This window comes from Macaca mulatta, chromosome 1 (genome assembly GCF_049350105.2).
Source record: "Macaca mulatta isolate MMU2019108-1 chromosome 1, T2T-MMU8v2.0, whole genome shotgun sequence".
NCBI classification, from domain to species: domain Eukaryota; kingdom Metazoa; phylum Chordata; class Mammalia; order Primates; family Cercopithecidae; genus Macaca; species Macaca mulatta.
Genome location: NC_133406.1, coordinates 189,272,826 through 189,297,911, shown reverse-complemented (window position 1 = coordinate 189,297,911; position 25,086 = coordinate 189,272,826). Strand labels below are relative to the sequence as shown.

General features: G+C 38.6%; 1 protein-coding gene, 1 long non-coding RNA gene, 1 other non-coding gene and 1 pseudogene across 13 annotated transcripts in view; 2 read left to right on the top strand and 2 right to left on the bottom strand.

Moving 5' to 3' along the window:
- EPS15 (epidermal growth factor receptor pathway substrate 15) overlaps positions 1–25,086 on the bottom strand; it is a 161,261-nt gene that overhangs the window by 10,336 nt on the left and 125,839 nt on the right. For all 11 annotated transcript variants that reach the window (XM_077957535.1, XM_077957525.1, XM_015139357.3 and 8 more), the window contains 5 exons: positions 24,592–24,682; positions 23,080–23,115; positions 21,176–21,309; positions 16,481–16,547; positions 352–428 (listed from right to left, as the gene is read on the bottom strand). In XM_077957535.1, coding sequence (XP_077813661.1) covers positions 352–428; positions 16,481–16,547; positions 21,176–21,309; positions 23,080–23,115; positions 24,592–24,682 — 405 coding nt within the window. The remainder of the gene's footprint in view (positions 1–351; positions 429–16,480; positions 16,548–21,175; positions 21,310–23,079; positions 23,116–24,591; positions 24,683–25,086) is intronic.
- LOC144333490 (uncharacterized) lies at positions 472–2,298 on the bottom strand. The gene is made up of 2 exons (XR_013402175.1): positions 2,015–2,298; positions 472–1,448 (listed from the first exon to the last, which is right to left on the bottom strand). It is a non-coding gene; the product is annotated as an uncharacterized LOC144333490 (long non-coding RNA).
- LOC106998552 (26S proteasome non-ATPase regulatory subunit 7 pseudogene) lies at positions 7,111–8,185 on the top strand (annotated as a pseudogene).
- On the top strand, positions 9,506–9,612 carry LOC114674881 (U6 spliceosomal RNA). The gene has a single exon (XR_003725965.1). It is a non-coding gene; the product is annotated as a U6 spliceosomal RNA (small nuclear RNA).

The following is a 25,086-nucleotide window of genomic DNA, read 5'->3' as shown; positions in this document are numbered from 1 at the left end:
GACAAAATAAAAACCCAGATTTTACACCTATTGACCCAGACAGTCAACAGGGGGAAAATGTGGTTCAACTGAGAGAAACATGTTTAAAAAGACAGAAGACTAAATATGAAGTTGCTGAGCAAACATGCCAATAGAAAATTATAATTACCTATACCATCAATACAGTCTAGTTATATAAAGAAATGTGTCTAACTATAATGTTATCTTTCATTTCTATCTGAAATCAACATTTGCTGTGATTTACTGAAATCAAGTTGCAACTTTGTGAAAGGACTATGTAATTCAAAGGAGGATTGCTCTTTTGGTGGAAACACAGTATATTTTCCCTTCCCATTAATTACTGTAAATTACCTTTGACAATGTGCTGAAGTCGGCGAATCCATCTCCAAATGATTCATTCCCAAAAACAGAAGCAAAGGGGTCTGTGGCTAAAATGAATAAAGAAAATAAATGAAACAGGACAGTAGGACATTCTTTTTTTTTTTTTTTTTTTGTGAGACAGAGTCTTACTCTGTCACCCAGCCTGGAGAGCAGTGGTACACTCATGGCTCACTGCAGCCTCAATCTCCTAGGCTCAAGTGATCCTCCCACCTCAGCCTCCTGAGTAGCTGGGACTATGTGTATGTGCCACTGTGCCTAATTTTTGTATTTTTTGTGGGGATGGGGTTTTGCCATGTTGCCCAGGCTGATCTCAAACTCCTGGGTTCAAGTGATCCTCCTGCCTCAGCCTCCCAGAGTGCTGGAATTACAGGCATGAGCCACCAAATCCAGCCAAGGCATCAAATTTCATGTTTTCTTTTGGTTAATAACATTCAGACAGTTGAAAACATACAATCTCAAATATTAATTCCTGAATTTATGACTGATACCCACAAAGACAGAGTGTATACTGATAACCCCACAAGATGTATTCCTTTGTATAAATCAACTGATGAATGATTTATAGGTAAAGTAATAGCAAATAAAGTAATGATTTATAGGTAAAGTATAGGTAAAGTAATAACTAGATGATTTATAGGTAAGGCTTTGGAACCCATGTCAAATAATATTCTATGAACTTAAATTACTGCTAATAAAGACATCAAGAAGTACAAAAAGCTAATATAATGCCACTAATGCCACATTTCATACTCATCCTTCAAGGCCCATTTCAAATGCTACCTCATCAACAAACCCTGGAGTAACTTAGGTGTCACTACTTCCCACAGCAAGAAGTAATTTTTTCCTTCTCTGTGGCACTAATTGCATTCTAGTTTGTACCATGGTTACCTGTAACTGATCACCCTTATTAGATGGTAAGGTCCTTGAAAACAGGGAATAAGTCCTCTCCAAAGAAGAACGGACAGTCAACAAACATTTGTTGACCATATACCAAGTCTGAGAAAATAAAATGATACAATTCCTACCCTTGAAAAAGTTCACAGTCGGCTGGGCGCGGTGGCTCAAGCCTGTGATCCCAGCACTTTGGGAGGCCGAGACGGGCGGATCACGAGGTCGGGAGATCGAGACCATCCTGGCTAACACGGTGAAACCCCGTCTCTACTAAAAAAATACAAAAAAAAAACTAGCCAGGCGAGGTGGCGGGCGCCTGTAGTCCCAGCTACTCGGGAGGCTGAGGCAGGAGAACGGCGTGAACCCGGGAGGCGGAGCTTGCAGTGAGCTGAGATCCGGCCACTGCACTCCAGCCTGGGCGACAGAGCGAGACTCCGTCTCAAAAAAAAAAAAAAGAAAAAGTTCACAGTCTAGTAAAAGATATGTAAACAAATAATAATAAAACAGTCTTATATGGGTCATGAGAGAGGTACGAAAAACTTGTAGTGGGAGACACTAACTGCCTGGGTGAATCTGGAAAAGGAGCAAAGAAGCCACTACATTTGGCTTTTAAATAAAATCTTTCGAATAAGAAATGGAGTTTACCAAATAGATAAACATGGGGAAAAGAAACCAGGCTACCAGGCAGAAGGAACAGTAACTACAAAAGTATATTTAATGGGCCAGGTGCAGTGGCTCATACCTGTAATCCCAGGACTTTGGGAAACATAGGTGGGTAGATCATTTGAGGCCAGGATTTCAAGACCAGCCTGGCCAACATAGAGAAACCCTGTCTCTACTAAAAATACAAACAATTAGCTGCGCATGGTGGCACATGCCTGTAATACCAGCTGCTTGGGAGGCTGAGGCAGGAGAATTGCTTGAACCCAGGAGGCGGAGGTTGCAGTGAGCCGAGATCATGACACTGCACTCCAGCCCGGGTGACAGAGCATGTCTGTCTCCAACAAACAAAGAAACAAAAAAGTATATTTAATCAATGTTTCACAGGCCTGAGAAGTTGTTTCTTCCATCACATTGCACTTACCAAGTAGACTAACATTTTCAGCTGGAATGCATGATCTACTCTGAGATAGGTTTCACCTATTCAGGTGCAAGGACTACCAATAACATCAAATAATGTTTATAGGAATTGTTGCCTGATACAGGAAGATGGAAAGAAACAAAGCAAACAGTTGGAAAGGAAGGCAAGCAAAGAACTGCAAAAGAGAAGGCAAGACAAAGAGGCATAGAAAAGTTCTCCTCAGGCCGGGCACAGTGGCTCATGCCTGTAATCCCAGCACTTTGGGAGGCCGAGGCGGGCAGATCACCTGAGGTCAGGAGTTCGAGACCAGCCTGGCCAACACGGTGAAACCCTGTCTCTACTAAAAATACAAAAATTAGACGGGCGTGGTGGTACACGCCTGTAATCTCAGCTACTCGGGAGGCTGAGACAGGAGAATCACTTGAACCTGGAAAGTGGGGGCTGCAGTGAGCTGAGATTGCGCCACTGCACTCCAGCCTGGGCGACAGAGTGAAACTCTGTCTCAACAACAAAAAAAAAAAAAAAAAGGAAGAGTTCTCCTCAAACTATGCTTAGAACAAAAGTGTGCCTACCCACCTATTTGAATGTGTAAAGTGTGCCCATATCTCTAAAAATGAGTATATCTTGGACATAATAAGAGGAGCAAAGAAGATACACTATTTTTGTTTGCTTTGTCACCAAACATTTCGTTACCAAGACAGCCGCAGACGAGGGGGAGCCCGAGTGGGAAAAAGGACTGGGTAGAAGCACAGAAAAATCAGGCCTTTAAGGATATACCAGCAACTCTGATCCTGAAGAGGATGTTGGGAAGTTCAGGGTTATAGGAAATCCTACAATTCTAGCTATAAAAGACGGCCTTTTCATTGATACATATGTGCCAAGTCCTCAGCCTGGGGCCCAGCCTCATCGTAGGTACTGTTTCAGGGTTTCCCTTCTTTCTCTCCTTTTCCTGTTATATCTCGGCTCACTGCAACCTCTGCCTCCCAGATTCAAGTGATTCTCGTGCCTCAGCCTCCCAAGTAGCTGGGAATACAGGTGTGTGCCACCACACCTGGTTAATTCTTTGTATTTTTAGTAGAGACAGGATTTCACCACGTTGGCCAGGCTGGTCTCAAACTTCTGACCTCCAGCGATCTGCCGGCCTAAGTGCCGGCCTCCCAAAGTGCTGGGATTATAGGCCGCCTGCCCGGCTCCTGTTATTTCTGATGCTGAGGTAGCTGAGGCACAGCCTGAGTGGGGTGAAGATGCTCTCCCTGACTGCTGACAAGGGAAAGAGTTGGGCTCATTTCACTTGTGGGACTGAAAATGTGCTTCATGCCTTTTCTCTGTCCTGTCCCACAGCCTTTACAAGTCACAACATGTGTGCAATAGCCTGAGTTAGGTCAGATTTGACTGGAATATTGTGAAGCATATATTGTGAACAAAATTAATTTAAAAAATTACTCTTCTATATGAAGAATATATAGTACCTTACTAAAGAGTTTTTCTACACTTTCCTCATAAATGACCTATTTAGCACTAAACACTGCGGAAAGACAAATCTTAGATGAACGACAAACAACCTTTTCAGATACTGATCATGGTTGATATGAGGCAGAGAGGCCTGTTCAGGAGGCAAAGGCTTGTTCAGAAAGCAGAAGGACTCACTGAGTTGAACTTGTTCAGATCACATGCAAGACACCTGCTGGGGGGAGTTCCAGAAACACTAAAGAGAAACCATGCAGGTGACTTTCTTCCTCTTGGTGCACACAGGAGCTATGAGCCAGCAGAACCGGGCTTTAGGTGCACACATGACCTCATTAGTACCACCTCTCCCCCAAGAATAAAGGTAATGAATGCTTTGGAAAAATATATAAAAGTATAATTAAAAAATCATCCCTGAATCTCACTATCAGAAATAACCCTTATGAATATTTCAGCATACTTCTTTAACAGCCTGTATTCCTGGTATTTTTTTCTTACATATCTGAGATCATGCTATGCTTATATGGTTTTTTGTGAAGGTGTACATGATAAAGCCACATTTTAGGTATATCACTTTTTATCCTTTACCCTGATTTAATCACAGTACTCATCAGTATTTGACATATATTTGTTTATTGCCTATCTTTCTTATACAAACTCTATGAAGACAGGAACTTTGTTTTGTTCACAGTTGTATCCTCAAGGCATAGCACAAGGTCTGGAAAATAGGAGATGCTCATATTTGTTGAAAATATGCAAAGAAAAAAGGGACAAAACTGTCTATTAAGAATCCTCCAAACAAATATAACATTTCTTAGCACAACCAGCTGAATAACAAGGAATAAGGGAAACCAATTTTAAGGCTCACAAATAATTCCCTGAAAAACAGCTAACTACCAGAAATCTTGACATGTGTCACATAACAATGTTTGGTCAACAACAGACTACATATATGATGGTGGCCCAATAAGATTATAATTGGGCTAAAAAATTCATATCACCTAATGACTTCATAGCCATCATAATATCCATAGTCCTTACTCATGGTGGCCCAATAAGATTATAATTGGGCTAAAAAATTCATATCACCTAATGACTTCATAGCCATCATAATATCCATAGTCCTTACTCATGGTGGCCCAATAAGATTATAATTGGGCTAAAAAATTCATATCACCTAATGACTTCATAGCCATCATAATATCCATAGTCCTTACTCATGCGTTTGTGGTGATGTTGATGTAAACAAACCTGTGTTGCCAGTCGTATCCAGGTATAGCACACACAATTATGTGGAGTACACAATGCAGGTTTAGTATCCCTTATCTGAAATGCTTGGGAGAAGGAGTGTTTTGGATTTCAGATTTTTGCAGATTTTGGAATATTTGTACTATATATGCTTATAAGTTCAGTATCCCAAATCCAAAAATCCTGAAACCCAAAATGCTCCAACGAGCATTTCCTTGGAGCATCATATTAGTGCTCAAAAAGGTTTAGATTTTCAAATTTTAGACTTTTCAGACCTCGGATACTCAACCCATATTTGATAATGATAATAAACAACTATGTTACTGGTTTACATATTTACTATACTATACTTTTTAATTGTTATTTTATTATTATTATTATTATTTTATTTTATTTTTTTTTAAAGACGTAGTCTCACTCTGTAGCCCAGGCTGGAGTGCAGCGGCATGATCTTGGCTCACTGAAACCTCCGCCTCCTGGGTTCAAGCGATTCTCCTGCCTTAGCCTCCTGAGTAGCTAGGATTATAGGCACGTGCCACCATGCCTGGCTAATTTTTGCACTTTTAGTAGAGACAGGGTTTCGCCATGTTGGCCAGGCTGGTCTCAAACTCCTGATCTCAGGTGATCCACCCACCCCGGCCTCCCAAAGTGCTGGGATAACAGGCATAAGCCACCACGCCCAGCCTATTTTGTTTTTTTTTGAAATGGACTCTCACTCCGTTGCCCAGGCTGGAGTGCAGTGGTGTGATCTTGTCTCACTGCAACCTCCGCCTCCCAGATTCAAGGGATTCTTGTGCCTCAGCCTCCCGAGTAGCTGGCATTACAGGTGTGTGCCAACACACCCAGCTAATTTTTTTTTTGTATTTTTTAGTAGAGATGGAGTTTCACCATGTTGGCCGGGCTGGTCTTGAACTCCTGACCTCAGGTGATCCATCCACCATGGCCTCTCAAAGTGCTGGGATTACAGGTGTAAGCCACTATGCCCGGCCAATCATTATTTTAAGAGTGTATGTCTTCTACTTATACAAAAAGTAAGTTAACTGTAAAACAGCCTCAGGCAGGTCCTTCAGGAGATGTACCAGAAGAAGGCATTGTTATCATAAGAGATGACAGCTTCATGTGTTTGATTGCCCTCAAAGACTTTCCAGTGGGACAAGATGTGGAGGTGGAAGACAGTGATATTGATGGTCCTGACCCCGTGTAGGCCCAGGCTCATGTGTGTTTGTGTCTTAATTTTTTTTTCCTTCTTTTTTTCTCTTTTGCATCTTACTTTTAAGAAAAAGTTTAAAAGTTAAAAAAAAAAAAAAAAGAAAAAAAAATTTAAAAGTAGGCAAAGTTTAGATATAGAGGAAGAAAATATTTTTGTACAACTGTATAGTGTTTTAAGCTAAGGGTTTCTTACAGGAGTCAAAAAGTTCAAAAAATTTTTGAAGTTTTACAAAGTAAAAAAGTTACAGTAAGATAAGGTTAATTTATTATCGAAGAAAAATATTTTCATAAATTTAGCGTAGTGTAAGTGTACAGTGTTAATAAGGTTTACAACAGTGTACACTGATGTCTTAGGCCTTCACATTCACTGATTACTCGACTGACTCACCCAGAGCAACTTCCAGCCCTGCAAGCTCCGTTCATTGTTAAGTGCCCTATACAGGTGTACCATTTCTATTTTCTATACGGAATTTTTACTCTATGTTTTCTATGTTTAGATACATAAATACGTACCATTGTGTTACAACTGCCTACAGTATTCAGTATAGTATTCAAAGCTGTATAAGTTTGTAGCCTAGGAGCAATAGGCTATATGACAAATAGCCTAGGTATGCAGTAAGCTACACCATCTAGGTTTATGTCAGTATACGTTCTGATGTTCCCCTAACAACACATTTTCCCATCATTAAGCAATGCATGAGTATACATAAATTCATACCTGCCCATGCACACACATTTTTTTCATCAAAAAATTAAGTAGTCTTCACAGGAGTTGCTGCTATTGCTGGAGTTTGTGGGTTGCAGGGAGCTAGGCCTAGTGGGCGGCGTGTGTCAAGATGTCAGAGCTGGCAGTGCAGAAGGCAGTGGTCCACCTTCCGGTGCTGCTCAGTGTGGTGGATCGTTTCAACTGAATCAGCAAGGTTGGAAACCAGAAGTGCACTGTTGGTGTGCTTTTGGGGTCATGGCAGACAAAAGTACTTGATGTATCCAACAGTTCTGGAATCCCTTTTGATGAAGATGACAAAGATAATTCTGTCTGGTTTTTAGACCATGATTATTTGGAAAACGTATGGAATGTTTGAGAAAATTAATGCCAAAGAATAGTTCGGTGGTACCACACAGGCCCTAAACTACACAAGAATGACATTGCCATCAATGAACTCATGAAAAGACACTACCCTAACTCAGTATTGGTATTACTGACTGAAACTAAAGGATCTGGGGCTGCCCACAGAAGCATATATTTCAGTGAGAGAAGTCCATGATGATGGCACTCCAACCTCAAAAACATTTGAGTATGCGACTAGCAAAACTGGAGCAGAGGAAGCTGAAGCAGCTGGAGCTGAACACTTGTTACAAGACATCAAAGAGGCTACAGTAGACAGTCTTTCCCAGCTGATCACAAAGAAGTCCATGGTTTGAGGAGACTGAACTCCAAGCTTTTGGGTATCAGGAGCTACCTGGAAAAAACAGCCACAGGCAAGCTGCCAATCAACCACCAGATCATTAGCTGCAGGAAGTCTTCAATCTGCTGCCAGACATCAGCCTGCAGCAGTCTGTCAAGGCCTTTTATCTGAAGACCAACGACCAAATGATGGTGGGGTACTTTGCCTCCCTGACACATTCCGTAGTTGCCCTGCACCACTTTATCAACAACAAGATTGCCAATCAGGATGTAGAGAAGAAAGAAGGGCAGGAAACAGAAGGAAGCAAAAAGGACAGAAAAGATGACAAAGAGTAAGATATAGATAAGGAAAAGAGTGATGTGAAGAAAGAAAAGAAAAAGGAGAAAAAGTTAAAGATGTAGCTTTTTAAATTTGTAAATTAAAATCTTATAAACTAAATCAGTATGTCACTAGAAGGTTCTTGTTAAAAAGCTGTCCTGATTAGAGCTCTACGCCTCGGGTCACTCTTGAATGGATAGAGGGACTGATCTCAAACCTAAACTGCAGCATCAGCTGCTATGAGTTTAGGATAAGATAGCTCAGGCTTCAGATTGTATGAGAAAAATGAAGAGATTTCAATGTAACATTTTTGGCACTCCTCATTCTTTTATCTATAAAACCAGGAGTTGAATGTTCCCCATCTTCAAAGACTCGTGGGGTCTGTTTCTGGTCTCATGGGGGCTGCTAAATGGAATGCACGAATTTCATATGTTCTCTGCCTCATACCACCTTGAGTTTTGACCCTTCTGAACTCTGCTGAGAATAGCGCACCATGTTTTAGACCTGTACTTCTGGCATTCTCAGGATTTGGGATCCAGCTCCATATATTATTTACCTTCAAAGACACAATTAAATGGCTTGAGGTCAGGAGTTTGAGACCAGCCTGGCCAACATGGTGAAACCCTGTCTCTACTAAAAATACAAAAATTAGCTGGGCGTGGTGGTACATACCTGTAATCTCAGCTACTTGGGAAGCTGAGGCAGGAGAATCACCTGAACCCAGGAGATGGAGGTCGCAGTGAGCTGAGATTACACCACTGCACTCCAGTATGGGTGACAGAATGAGACTCTATCTCAAAATAAAAATAATAAATAAATGTATCTCTTCCAATTAAAACAGAATAAAACTAAAAATTAATAGCAGAAGCAAAACTAGATGACCTACAAATAGGTGGAAATTAAATATCACATTCAACCAACTGGTCAAAGAAAAATCACAAGGAAAATTAGAAAATATCTTGAAACAAATGAAAATGAAAACACAGCATTACCAAAACTAATGGGATGTAGCAGCAAAAGCTGTGCTGAGATAAACTTCTAACTATAAATACTTAAAAAAAGAAGAGTTCAAATCAACAACCTAACTTTACACTGTAAAGATCTAAAAAAAGAAAAGCAAGCTAAACTCAAAGCAGAAAGAAATGAACAATAAAAATTGGAGCAGAGACAACACAGACGAGAAAAATAGAGAAAATCAACAGAACCACGTTTGTTCTTTGAAAAGATCAACAAAATTGACATTCCTATAGCTAGATGGACTAAGAAAACAAGACTCAATAACTAAAATCAGAAATGAAAGAGGGGACATTACCAATAATTTCACAGAAATAAAAAGGATTGTTAAGACAGTGCTATGAACAATTATACATCAACAAACTGAATAGTATAAATGAGAACAAATTCCGAGAAGCACAACTTATGGAGAACGAGTCACAAAAACACAGAAAATCTGAATTGACTCATAACTAATAAAGAGATCAAATCTGTAATCAAAAACCTTCCAACAGTGCTCACTTCAGCAGCACATATACTAACACTGGAAGGATACAGAGAGGTTTAGCATGGCCCCTGTCCTAGGATAACATGCAAATTTGTGTGGCATTCCATATTTTTAATTTTTTTTGAGACGGAGTCTTGCTTTGTTGCCCAGGCTGGAGTGCAGTGGTGTAATCTCGGCTTACTGAAACCCCCACACCCTGGGTTCAAGCGATTCTCCTACCTCAGTCTCCTGAGTAGCTGGGATGACAGGCGCCCACCACCACACCCGGCACATTTTTGTATTTTTAGTAGAGATGGGGTTTCACCATGTTGGCCAGGCTGGCCTCGAACTCTTGACCTCAAGTGATCCACCTGCCTCGGTCTCCCAAAGTGCTGGGATTACAGACGTGAGCCACCGTGCCTGGCCACCATTATTTTTAAAATTAACAAAACAAAACACCTCCCAACAAAGAAAAGTCCACGATAACATGACTTCACGGGTGAATTCTACCAGACATTTAAAGTATAATCAAAACCAATCTCCCTCAAACTCTTCCAAAAAATTGAAGAGGAAGGAACAATTCCATACTCATTCTGTGAAGCCAGTATTACTCTGATATCAAAGCCAGATGAAGACATACAAATGAGAAAAGAAAACCACAGATCAATATCCTTTATGAAGATTGATGTAAAAATCCTCAACAGAATTCAACAGCACATTAAAAGGATTATACACCATGTTCAAGTGGGATTTATTCCTGGAATATAAGAATGGTTCAACATACAAAAATCATTCAATGTAATACACATTAACAGAATGAGGGGAAAAACACAACACCAATCATTTCAATGGATGCAACAAAAGTATTTGACAGAATTCAAAACCCTTTCATGATAAAAACACTCAAAAAGCTAAGAATAGAAGGAAACTACCTCAACTTAATAAAGGCCATATATGAAAAGCCAACAGCAAATATCACACTCAATCTTGAGAGGCTGAAACCATTTCTCTACAATAAGGAACAAGACAAGGATGCCTGCTTTTACCATTTCTACCACTTCTATTCAGTAGAGCAGCAGTTCCCAACCTTTTTGGCACCAGGGACCGGTTTTGTGGAAGACAATTTTTTCATGGACTTGTGGGTGGGATGAGGGGAATGATTTCGGGATGAAACTGTTCCACTTCAGATCATCAGGTATTAGATTCTCATAAGGAGTATACAACCTAGATCCCTCACATGTGTAGTTCACAATAAGGGTCAAGCTCCTATGAGAATCTAATGCTGCTGCTGATCTGACAGGAGGCGGAGCTCAGGCATTAGGTACTGCTCACTCGCCCATCACTCACCTCCTGCTGTGCGACCTGGTTCCTAACTGGCCACAGACTAGTACTGGTCTGTGGCCCAGGGTTTGGGGACCCCTGCAATATAGTAGTGGAAGTCCTAGCCAAAGCATTTAGGCAAGAAAAAGAAACAAAAGGCATCCAGATTCAAAATAAAGAAATAAAATCTGTTTGCAAATGACATGATCTTATATGTAGAAAACCCTAAAGATTCCACCAAAAAACCATTAGAACTAATAGTTGAATTTGGTACAGTAGCAGGATACAAAAATCAACATATAAAAATCAGTCATATTTCTATATACTAACAATGAACAATCTGGAAAGGAAATAAAGAAAACAATTCCATTTACAACAGCAACAAAAATAATGAAATACTTAGGAATTAACCAAGGAGAACTCGTATACTGACAACTACAACACATTCTGAAAGAAATTAAAGACACAAACAAATGGAAAGATATCCCATGTTCACAGATTAGAAGATTTAATATTGTTAAGATAGTAATATTACCCAAAGTGATCTACAGATTCAATGCAATCCCTATCAAAAATCCCAATTACTTTTTTTTTTGGCAGAAATAGAAAAATTCATCCTAAAATTCATATGGAATCTCAAGGAACCCGAATAGCCAAAGCAGTCCTTTTCTTTTCTTTCTTTTTTTTTTTTTTTTTTTGAGATAGGGTCTGGCTCAGTCACCCAGGCTAGAGCACAGTGGCATGATCTTGGCTCACTGCAACCTCTGCCTCTTGGCTCAAGTGATCCTTCCACCTCAGCTTCCCAAGTAGCTGGGAGTACAGGTGCATCCCACTATGACTAGCTGATTTTTGCATTTTTTGTAGAAACGGAGTCTCACTATGTTGCGCAGGCTAGTCTTTAACTCCTGAACTCAGACATTGGCCAGGCTGGTCTTGAACTCCTGAGCTCAGGTGATCCACCCACCTTGACCTCCCAAAGTACTGGGAATTACATGCATGAGCCACTGTGCCTGGCCCAAAGCAGTCTTAAAAAGGAACAACGAAGTTGGTAGTCAAACTTTCTGATTTCAAATTTTATTTCAAAGCTACAGTAATTAAAACAGTGAGGAACTGCATAAATACAGACCATATAGATCAATGGAACAGAATCCAGAATCCAGAAACAAACCCTCACATATATGGTCAAATGATTTTCAACAAATGTGCCAAGAACAAACAATGGAAAAAGGACGGTCTTTACAAGAAAAGGTGATGGGAAAACTGAATATCCATATGCAAATTAATGAAGTTGGACTCTTACCTCATACCATATACAAAAATTAACTCAAAATGGATTAAATACCTAAATTTAAGAGCTAAAACTATAAAACTTATAGGGGAAATGCTTCCTGACACTGGATTTAGCAATGCTTTCTTGGTTATAACACTAAAAGCAAAGGCAACAACAACACAATAGATAAAAAGAGCTACATCAAAATTAAAAACATTTGTTCACCAGTGGACAGTATTAACAGAATGAAAAGGTAACCCATGGGATGGGAGAAAATATTTGCAAATCATTTATCTGATAAGGGGTTAATACCTAGGATATATAAAAAAATCAACAAAAAACAACCTGATTTAGAAATGGGCAGAGGACTTGAATAGATATTTCTCCACAGAAGATATACAAATAGCCAATAAGCATATTAAAAAATGCACAACATACTAATCATTAGGGAAATACAAATCAAAGCAATAAATACCACTTCACACCCATTAGGATGCCTATTATAATAAAACAGAAAATAGTAAGGGTTGGCAAAGATGTGGAGACACTGGAACCACTGTGAACTGTTGGTTGGAGTATAAAATAGTATGGCTGTTGTGGAGAATAGTACGATCGTTTCTCAAAAAACTAAAAACAGCATTACCCTGTGATCCAGCAATTCTACTTTTAGAATTATACCCAAAAGAATTGAAAGCAGGGACTCAAACAGATATCTGTACCCACACATTCACAGCAACATTATGCACATAGACAAAATGTGGGCAACTAAGTGTCCATTAATGAATGAACAAATAAACAAAATGCAGTATATACATACAATAGACTATTATTAAGCCTAAAAAAGGTAAAAAATTCAGATACATTCTACTATGTGGATGAACCTTGAGAATATTAGGGTAAATGAAATAAGTCAATCATCAAAAGACAAATACTTTATGATTCCACTTATATAAGTATACAGAGTAGTAATGATGGTTGTTAGGGTTTGGTGAGAGGGAGAATAGGGAATTATCTAATGGATAGAGAATTTCAGTTCTGGAATATGAAAAAAGTTTTTGAGATGGATGGTGGTGATGATTGCACAACAATGTGAATGTACTTAATGCCCTTGAACTGTACATTTAAAAAAGGTTAAAATGCCAAAGTTTATGTTACGTATATTTTACCACAATTTAAAAAAACTACTTATCATAACAAAATAAGTAATATCTACCCACTGGACTCCCATTACATGTTCTCTGAGAAGAGCAGCTGGCTCATTTGTTCATTCAATAATATACGCCCAGGCACATTTTCAGGTTCTTGGGTTATATCAGTGAAAACAAGGATCTCAATTCCTTCTGGAGCCTAATTTCTAATAGGATGAAAAGGAAACAGATAAGAGAAAAATGAAGTAATTTATATAATAATAAGATGGAAAGTAGTAAGTTATAATGAAAGAAGAAAAGTAGAGAATAGTAATGTGGGAGCACTGAGCTGGGTAGTGGTACTTGTAAACGTTAGATAGAGTGGCCAGAATAAGCTTCACTGAGAAGGTGACATCTGAATTAAGATTTGTCAGAGGTAACAGAGATTATCATATGAACATATGGAGAAGGATCATACCAGGAAGAGGGAACAGCTAGTGCAAAGGGCCAAAGAACATGGCTCTGTTGTTTGTGCAGCAGCAAGAAGACCAGTGTGGCTGGAGCAGAGTGAGTAATGGGAATAATGATGAGATATTGTTAGAAAAGTGCAGGCCACTGTAAGGCTTTTACTGGATATAATTTGAAGGTAGAGTCAATAAGATTTCTTGACAGATTAGAGATAGAGGAAGAGCAAAAGAAGAACGAAGGATGATTCTAAGATTTTAGAATCATCTTAGACTACATTAAAGATGAACCATGAACTAAGATGTGGAAGGTGCCAAGAAAAGCAGGTCTAGGAAGGAAAAATAGCTGCTTTGTGTTAGATTTATGCATTAGATGTATCTATCAGACATTCACATGGAGATTCCAAATAAATTAGCTGGAAAAATGAGCCTGGAGTTCAGGAAAGAGATGTGACTAGAGATACAGATCAGTGTATCAATAGTATTTGAAGCCACAGATGATTTCCCCCAAGGGAATACAGATAAAAAAGAAAAGAGGTCCAAGGACTAAGACTTGGGACAACACAATATTAAGAGGTTGAGAAAAAGAGGAAATATCAACAAAGGAGATTAAGAAAGAATGACCAAAGAGGCAGGTGGAAAACCAGAGACCTCATTTGAATTGGGTACATCTAATACTACAACTTTAACCTTCTGAAAACTGTTTCGTCTCTCCACGCCTGGATTTTCCTTGTCTGTACAATAAACATAATACAAATTATCTAACGTAGCTGTTGTGAGAATTAAATGGGACCAAGTAGAGAAAAATGATTAGCATGTTGACTGTTGGAACTCTGCAAGTGTTCAATGAATAGTAGCCATTATTACTATAATTAATGATAAATCTTAGCCTCCTCCTAGACTATTATCGTCATTTATTCTACCACTTTACAGGAAATGAATTAGGAACTGGAATTTAAGCAGAAGATCAACAGAGGTATTAGAAACCTTTAATGTAACACTGTAACCTACCACTTCAGCCTTAACTTGACTATTCCTCTATCTTGCAAAAATAGAGAAATAGCTCTTGCAAAAAATGTGTTAGTTTTTCCTTGAATATGCCCTATATGTTCTGCCTCCACTTCCTGTTCACATTGTTCTTTTTGCTCCACATAATCTCTTTCCATATTTACCTGCTAAAATACTAGCTCATGCTTTTAAGGCATACCACAAAAGCCACATTCCACTTTGATATCATTATTGATTTATCCTTAATGTGGTCTCCCCTTCCTTTAATCTTTGTTGGTTTAATTAACTCTATGGCACCTACCATTTCCTTAGGTTATCCTTTTTAATTCTATAATACCCCTAGCAATATAATCAGTTTAATAATGAGGGTATAAAAAGAGCACATGTACTTAAAAATATGTAATTTAACCACTGTTAATACAATAAACCTTTTAGAAGTCTCATTTGCTCTCATTCTAAGTTTCTGTTTAAATCAATATTCAGCCTACATTAAATCTTGTTTTCTACATACCTACTTTTTGTATTCCTCACTCTTGCTACTCATGTTGGGAGTTAATTTCCAACCTGAAAACAATGCACTCTGCTAAATCTCATCTTGTTACAATTTGTTCATTATAAGAAACCCAACCTGTTTTTTGGAGCCAGACTTTTTTTTGGAGACAGTCTCACTCTGTTGCCCAGGCTGGCGTGCAATGGCACAATCTCGGCTCACTGCAACCTCCGCCTTCTGGGTTTAAGCAATTCTCCTGCCTCTGCCTCCCAAGTAGCTGGAATTACAGGCACCCACCACCATGCCCGGCTAATTTTTGTATTTTTAGTGGAGACGGGTTTTCACCATGTTGGCCAGGCTGGTCTCGAACTCCTGACCTCAAGTGATGTACCTGCCTCAGCCTCCCAAAATGCTGGGATTACAGCCGTGAGCCACTGCACCCAGACTTCTGTAAAGGCATTTCTACTATTCTTTTTCTATGTTCATAATCCTTAATTAGTCACAATTAATACATTTGTATACTGAACAACTCACTCTATATTCACCTGGAAAAATAAAGCAATCTATTTTCAGCATATTAGAGTATTTAGACATTTGACTTTACTTTCCTCAAATTTTCTGCTTTCCCAAATGATAGCTGGTCTGTTTTTGTTTTAAATGAACAGTGGAAAAGAAGCAGAGTTACTTTGTTGAAAAAGCTTTTTGATTTTGTCAGACCTAACGTTGAATCGTGGCTTTACCTGGTTCAAATCTATTAAACTGTACAATCTTGATGAACACTGCTTAATATTCTGGTCCTTAGTTTATGATTAAAATGAGATTACTATTTAAAAAGGTTATTAAGAGAATAAATAAAAAATTATATACCATAAATGAAGTATGAAGACTGGATGCTAAAATAACACTTAGCTTTTCTCTGTATTGTTAACAGAACCCATTTGTATTTGTAAAGCAATTTTCATTTTCTATTGGAAGCCACTAATCTTTTAACTTAGACCAAGATCCATAACAGTCAATGCTGACTTTAAAGCTGCCAAGCAACACAGCATTTTATAAAGCAAAACATTTTTATTGGTTTACTGATACTGGGTAGAGTTCATATTCTAGTATAATATTCAACATGAACAATAAATGAAATAATGAAAGATAAGTAGAAAGTGACACACAAATGCTTGTTATTATTGGTAAATTACAATTGGATATAATTACGCAATAATTTTAAAGCTATAAATAACAGGACAAATATATTTAGAGGCAAAGAAAAAATCTTAAAAAAAAGTGTAATGTTTAACGTTCAATGAAGTTGATAAATTATTTATTTACCTGAATCGCTTGCTGCAACAACTGTTCCACCAGGAGCAAAAGGATCATTGTGCTTCAATGTTTCCACCTAAACAAAGCATATAAAACGATGAATGAGAGAGGCAATACCATAGCTGAAACCTCATCACCACTCCAAAGAATATACTATCTACAAATTCTTAATTAAGGAATATAGACATTAGGAACAAATGTTTCCCCATAGTGATCTGCAATCTTACTAACTGGAAATAATACGTATTATTTTCTAATCTTAACTGTGAAATATAACATCCATTCAGAAAAGTACATGAAACAGATCTATGGTTTAACAAGTATGTATCAAGTGAACACTTGTGTAGTTATCTCCCAGGAAACTGACTATACCTCGGAAGTCTTCATGTGCCCCTCTATAATCACAATCCTGATTTTGGTGATACTCGTTTATTTTTTTCTTCATAATCTTGCTAGTTGTATAGATGTACATTGTTTTAACTTTTTACTTATTTCATTTTTTAGAGACAGGGTCTCACTCTGTCACCCCAGCTGGAATACAGTGGTGTGATCACAGCTCACTGTAACCTCAAACTCCTGGGCTCAAGTGATCCTCCTGCCTCTCCCCTGCCTTAGCCTCCCGAATAGCTGGGACTACAAGTGTATGCCACCACACCTGGGTAATTTTTGTTATTATTTGTAGAGACAGGGTCTTGCTATGTTTCACGCAAACTCCTGGCCTCAAGAAATCCTCCCACCTTGGCCTCCGAAAGCACTGGGATTTCAGGTGAGAGCCACCACTAACCTTTTATCTTAGAATAATTTAGATTTACGTAAGAGCTGTAAAGGTAGTACAGAGTTCCCATACACTCTTCACCCAGTTTCCCCTAATGTTAATATCTCACATAATTATAGTACATCTATTCAAACGAAGAACACTGGTACAAAACTATAAACCATAGATTTTATTAGATTTCACCAGATTCCAGAGTATCATTTTACATTTAGAATGCACACACTATTTTAATTCTCACATATCCTAGTACTTAATATCATAAAATGTTAATTTCTATTTTCTAATTGTTATCTAAAAATAATTCTGCATTCTGACCCTCAGAGAGAAAACACATGTACACACATACATACACACACACACACACACACACACACACACACACACGCACACATACACAAAGATAGCTTTTTGCTAAAAAGATCCTGCTGCTTTCAATAATAAGCTATGTAAAAGTCTGGGATCAAGAGCAACTGATCTTGCTAAAGGTGAGGATGTTACCAGATGCCAGAGATTCTGGCTTTTAACTGTCTTCCTACTTTATACTTTAGTTTTTAATCATAGTCAAACAAATTGTATATTTAGGAAGATAACTGAATTTCCTCTTTCTGGCACCGGGCTCTTTTTAAGGGGCTAGCTGAAAGACTTGGCAAACAGGTGAAAAGAGTGTGAAAAGAGTTTTTGAACATTTATATGCAACTCTGATGCATGATTATCAATGTCATTTGTATTACAGACTCTATTTCCAATTATCAAGAAGTTGGATATTACAAAAAAATGTCAAATAATACTGCCAGAGCTTAATGTATAAATTTCCAAGTTAAAAAAAAATGTAGGCCGGGCACGGTGGCTCAAGCCTGTAATCCCAGCACTTTCGGAGGCTGAGACGGGTGGATCACGAGGTCAGGAGATCAAGACCATCCTGGCTAACACGGTGAAACCCCATCTCTACTAAAAAATACAAAAAACTAGCCGGGCGAGGTGGCGGGCGCCTGTAGTCCCACCTAATGTAGTCCCAGCTACTCGGGAGGCTGAGGCAGGAGAATGGCGTAAACCCGGCAGGCGGAGCTTGCAGTGAGCTGAGATCCAGCCACTGCACTCCAGCCTGGGCGACAGAGCGAGACTCCGTCTCAAAAAATGAAATAAAATAAAATAAATAAAAAAATTTAATTGTAGAGAAAGGTAATGTTAATTGGGACTAACCTTCTCTCTTTACAAAAGAATCCATTAAAACTACTAGCAGAAAGAATACTAATGAAGTTTTTAGAAATGAAAACTATGAATGATAAAAAGTAATGACAGTATTAACTGATGCCAATTATATTATACAACTAGCACACTAACTTAGATATCTGCGGAATAAACAGCAATTAAAGAAAAACTTATACTGCTCTATATAGCGAGATAACTTTCCATGTTTCCTAATATAATAGTCATAACACCAGTGTAAGAGAAGGTCACTGACATAACAAGTCACCAAGGACAGGCTGAGCATCCCTTATCCGAAATGCTTGGGACAAAAAGTATTTTGGATGTTGGGTTTTTTCAGATTTTGGAATATTTGTGTTCTATTTACCAAGTCAACATCCATAATTTGAAAATGTGAAAGGCTCCAAAGTCTGAAACCTTTTGAGTGCTGACATGATACTCAGGAAATGTTTACTGGCGCATTTCGGATTTGGGGTGCTCAACCTGTATTATTACTTCCTCTCTTTGAGAGAAAGAAAAACTAACAGGCTGTGTTTTAAACAACAGCTTACAGATTTGATTTGCCATCACAAGGAGAAAGGGAAAGGGCATGTCTACATGTGCGTCAGATTTAGTTTCTAGTCCTTCATCATACACTGTGCAACCACCCTAAAAGGCCGTCAGGATAGCAAGGGGAGCAGGACAGATTGTGCAGCCCATGAAGGAACAAGGGGCCACAAAACTCTATGTCAGTTTGATAATTGGGGAGTTTAGCAGGGCCAATTTTTTAAAAATTTCTAGATTGTATTGGTGAAAATCTTAGATTTTGGTTACACAGAACAGAGTTTGAGTCTAGTTCTACCACTAATTAACTTACTACCATCTTTTTTTTTTTTTTTTTTTTAAATTGAGACAAGATCTCACTCTGTCACCCAAGCTGGAGTGCTGTAGTGCAATCATGGCTCACTGTTGCCTTGACTTCCTTAGCTCACACAATCCTCCCACCTCAGTCTCTCAAGTAGCTGGGATTATAGGTGCATGCTATCACACCTGACTAATATTTTAATTTTTTTGTAGAGACAGTGTCTCGCTTTGTTGTCCAGGCTGATTGTGAACTACTTGCCTCAAGTGATCCTCCTGCCTTGGCCTCCTAAAGTGCTGGAATTAGAGGTGGGAGCCACCACACCTGGCCTCAACTTAACATATGTAAACCTCATACGATTGCTGTGAAAATTAAACGAGACAATGCATATAAAGAGCTTGGCACCATCCCTGGCACATAGAGGAAATTAGATAAGCTGCAGCTATTATAATATTGCCAATTTGGTTTTTTGTTTTGTTTTGAATGGTGAAATTACAAGCTGTAAGCAAGGACAATATACCTGTAGAAAACTGGGAACAAAAAGTCAGTAAAACAAATGGTAGAAAAATCTCATGGGGGACAGGACAAGAGGAATGTATTCATTTTTAAATTAGAAGAGCTGATTTAGCTTTCTTGCTCTTTAGATCATAGGAGAATGAGAGGCTAGAATAAGAAGGTTAAGAAGAGAAGAATTCCAGTAGCAGCAACTTTAGAAGAATTTGGCAAATGGGTCCACACTGCAAACTAAGCGCTATAGGAAAACAGAGTATCCGGTAGCCCGGGGAAACCAAAAATATTCAGTTACGAAGGTATCTGTCCAGTTTTCATTCAATGGAAAATACCAGTTCTTAGCCAGGCAGCTCTTTACTGAATATAGAAAAGATGCAACTTTCAATAATACAAAATCTATTATCTTTAAAATAATCAATTACATTTTAAAGGAAAAATTCTTAATCTAAGAGTAGTAGAAGATAAAATTTTTGCTTCAAATGCCTCTCAATTAACTGGTCCTTTATAGGTTCAGTTTACCTACACACGTGAAACCACCCGTCTCAAAAACGAAGTCTTAAAACAAATTAAAAAGCAAAACCAAAAACCAGCAAAACCATTCCTAATTATTGACATTGGGTAATGGATGCATGAAAGCTTGTTAAAATATTTCATTACATTATTCTCGTTTAAGTATTTCTAAATATCCACAATATGAAGATTTTTTTAAAGCCTCCAGATAAAAGAGCAACTAGCTATAGGACCTTAAACATGTTAATTTTTCTAATCCCAGTGTCCTTATTTTTAAAATAGGGATATCAACACCTACTTTGCAAAATTGATGTAAATATTAGAAACAACGAATGTAAAGCACACACCAGTACCTGGATCAGGCATGTGGTTATTAAATAGTGATTGTGTAGGTATGTATGTTCTCAAGACAGCTTGACATTTAATAAGAATTTGTACTTTGCAGAATTAACATTCCAGATGTGTCTATGAAATAACATAAATGATTTTATTTTTCTAAAGTTCTTTTAAAGTAATTTTCATTATTTCAATAATATACCAAACATTTCAGAAAAGTTTTATATAAGATTGGCTTATAAATTTCCAATCATTGTTAGTATCCTCAATAGGATAAGATTTAGTCTCTTGAAAGATGAACATCACTTTTGGACCCTGTTCAGTCATTCCAGTTAATTCCAGTGGGTAACCAAACTATGAAATACCAGTCTGAACCAAAAACTAAATGAATTGGGATGCGACTGAAATTCTTATATGGCCCATTAGAAGTAATCTAAATGAGGGTTCTTTCATCACTATGTATTTCAAGAAACTTGCTTAGGACACTTATCCATTTAACTTAACAGTTTTTAATTCTCCCACTTACCGATGTAATATTGCTATTGTTGGCTGCACTGAAAGGGTCAGTGCTTGAAGTGGCAAAAGGATCAGTAGATTGCCTGAAGAAACAGTCTGATGCAAATGGATCTGAACCTTTGAAAGGATCACCACCAAATGGATCTAAAAAAATAAGGCATGAATATAAGAGACAAAAAAAAATTATTGTACTAAATTTCCCATCACTTGAAGGTATGATCAGTGCCTTAATTAAAAGATAGTTTGGGGCCAGGTGCAATGGCTCACACCTGTAATCCCACCACTTTGGGAGGCTGAGGCAGGCAGATCACTTGAGATCAGGAGTTCAAGACCAGCCTGGCCAACATGGCAAAACCTCCTCTCTACTAAAAAATACAAAAATTAGCCAGGAGTGGTGGTGCGCACCTACAGTCCCAGCTACTCGGGAGGCTGAGGTGGGAGAATCACTTGAACATGGGAGGCAGAGGCTGCAGTGAGCAAAGACCTGCCACTCCACTCCAGCCTGGGTGACAGTGAGACCCTGTCTCAAAAACAAACCAACAAAAATCAACAAACAAAAAGACAGTTTGGGCTGGGTGCAGTGGCTTACACCTGTAATTCCAGCACTTTGATAGGTTGAGGTGGACGGATCACTTGAGCTCAGGAGTTTAACACCAGCCTGGCTAACATGGTGAAACCCTGCCTCTACTAAAAACACAAAAATTAGCCAGGCATGGTGGTGCGCGCCTGTAATCCCGGCTATTCAGGAGGCTGAGGCATGAGAATAATTACTTCAGCATGGGAGGTGGAGGTTGCAGTGAGTTAAGATCACACTACTTGTACTCTAGCCTGGGCAACAGAGCAAGACTGTCTCAAAAAAAACCCCAAAAAGACAGTTTGAAATGCTGTAGAATCTAAGCTGACTATTTTTTATTTCACAGACTCCTTTGCAATTTTGATAAAAGATATAGAACCTTTCACCTAATAAACTTATTTTTTAAAATTAACATATAATTTCAAGGGATCCAATTTTAAGTTTCCTTATTCTACGCTATCATAACTAAAGAAAACACAATAAAAACTTCTAAATGTATTTTTCTCTCTGAGCTCAAAGCTAACAGCCAATAGTTTAGAACAGGTTTGGGATGCAAAAACTAAACGGTAAACAAGATTTGCATTATTCTAATGAAAATTCCCAGAAAAAGAGTATCTTAAAAAGCCTGGTGTTTTAGTAATTCTTCAAGATCCTCTTCCTCTAATCACATGTGTGGGCTATAATCATAGGAAAACAAAATTACATTCTAAATCCCGAAGTAGTATAGATCATTATGTTCACCAAACCTTTAGTTAGTAAGGAGGAATCAGAATAAATATTAAAAGCACCAAAGTGTAAACACTAATGTCATTTTTAAAAAGGTAAAGCTACTGGGCATAGTGGCTCATGCCTGTCTGTAATCCCAGCACTTTGGGAGGCTGAGGTAGGAGGACTGCTTGAGCCCAGGAGTTTAAGATCAACCTGGGCAACACAGTGAGACCCTGTCTCCACAAAAAATTTTTAAAAAAATCAGTCAGGTGTGCTGGCATGAGCCTGTAGACCTAGGTACTCAGGAGGCTGAGGCAGGAGGACTAGTTGAGCCCAGGAAGTCAAGGCTGCAGTGAGCCATGATCACACCACTGAATTGCAGCCTGGGTGACAGAATAAGACCCTGTCTCAGAAACAAAAAACACCAGGAAAAAAAAAAAAAAAAAAAAAAGAGAAGTAAAAGTAAAGCAACAATTTATTAAGCAAAATCTCAAGAATTTACTACTTTCTTTCTGAAAATGCCAGGCACATAGAGTATCTTACTGGGGCTTCAGTTTCAGACCCAAATAACGTAAGTTTATTATTAACCGGAAATGAATGAAAGCTAAGATGAAACTCAGTAAGATACTGACCGATTTTTCCAAAAGGATCATCCTTGAAAGGATCACCTGTGATAAAATAAACAGAAAGAAATCCAAATAACAGTATTTACTGTGATGACACCGTTACTTAAAGGGTAACTTTAAAACAAAAGCAAAGCAAAGTTTATTTCAATAACTTCACTTCAAAGTAGATAAAATAAGGAATGTCATTGACCTTATTAAATGTACAGCCAACTATACTTACCTTGATCACAAGTTGAGGTTACAGATGGAGGGGAAGATGTTACACCCAAAATTTTACTAACAAAACCTCTACTCTTCACAAGAGTACTGGGAGGGTGTTATTATCACCAGTTCAGAAATAAAGATACTGAGCTTTACTGAAGCGGGGAAAAAAAAAAAATTCTTACAGGACTGAAGAGTCCAGAAATAAATCCTTACATTTATGGTCATTTGATTTTTGAAAAGAGTATCAAGAACACAAAATGGACAAAGGACAGTCTTTTCAACAAAAGGTGTTAGGACAACTGGATATCCACATGCAAAAGAATGAAGCTTGACCCCTATCTCACATCACATACAAAAATAAACTCAAAATGGATCAAAGATCTAACTGTTAACAGCAAAACTATAAAACTCTTAGACAAAGAGAGCATTAAATCTTTGTGACTAAGGTAATAGTTTCGTAGATGACACCAAAAGCACAAGTGATAGAAGAAAAAATAGATAATTGGACTTCACCAAAATTGAATAAACACTTTTCCAAAGAAGACATACAAATGGCCAATAAGCATCTAGAAAGATGTTCAACATTAGTCAGCAGGAAAATACAAAGCAGGCCAGGCGCAGTGGCTCACGCCTGTAATCCCAGCACTTTAGAAGGCTGACGCAGGTGGATCACCTGAGGTCAGGAGTTCAAGACCAGCCTGGTCAAAATGGTGAAACCCAGTCTCTACTAAAATACAAAAATTAGGCCGGACGTGGTGGCTCACGCCTGTAATCCCAGCACTTTGGGAGGCCAAAGTAGGCAGATCATGAGGTCAAGAGATGGAGACCATCCTGGCCAACATGGTGAAACCCCACCTCTACTAAAAATACAAAAATTAGCTGGGTGTGGTGGCAGGCGCCCGTAATCCCAACTACTCGGGAGGCTGAGGCAGGAGAATCACTTGAATCTGGGAGGCAGAGGTTGCAGTGAGTCAAGATTGTGCCACTGCACTCCAGCCTGGCAAAAGAGCGAGACTCCATCTCTAAATACATACATACATACATACATACATACATACATACATACATACATAAAGTTAGCCGGGTGTGGTGGTGGGCGCCTGTAGCCCCAGGTACTCAAGAGGCTGAGACAGGAGAATTGCTTGAACCCAGGAGGTGGAGGTTGCAGTGAGCCGAGATTGTGCCACTGCACTCCAGCCTGGGTGACAGACTGAGTTGGTAGGCTATTGAAACCAAAGCCTTAATCCTTAGTTTATATATTACAAAGCCTTTTTTTTGGGTAAAACTATAATAGAAAAAAAAAAGAGTACTTACTGCCAACAAAAGGGTCAGACTGGAAAAAATCCAAGTTTGTATCTGCAACTGGATCTGTCAGCGAACTTGAGTCTACATTAAATGGATCTTCCTAAAAATAATTTTTAATTAAAATTTTTTTTTAGAAACCAAAGTTTTAAAAGGTAACATTTTAAAATAAAATAACATATATTCAGGTCATACACATGCTTTGCAAAATCAACTGATGGGCCGGGCACAGTGGCTCACACGTGTAATCCCAGCACTTTGGGAGGCTGATGTGGGTGGATCACAAGGTCAAGAGAGAGAGACCATCCTGGCCAACATGGTGAAACCCCGTCTCTACCAAAAATACAAAAATTAGCTGGGCGTGGTGGCACATGCCTGTAGTCCCAGCTACTTGGGAGGCTGAGGCAGGAGAATCGCTTGAACCTGGGAGGTGGAGGTTGCAGTGAGCCGAGATCGCGCCACTGCACTCAAGCCTGGGCGACAAAGTGAAACTTAAGTCTCGAAAAC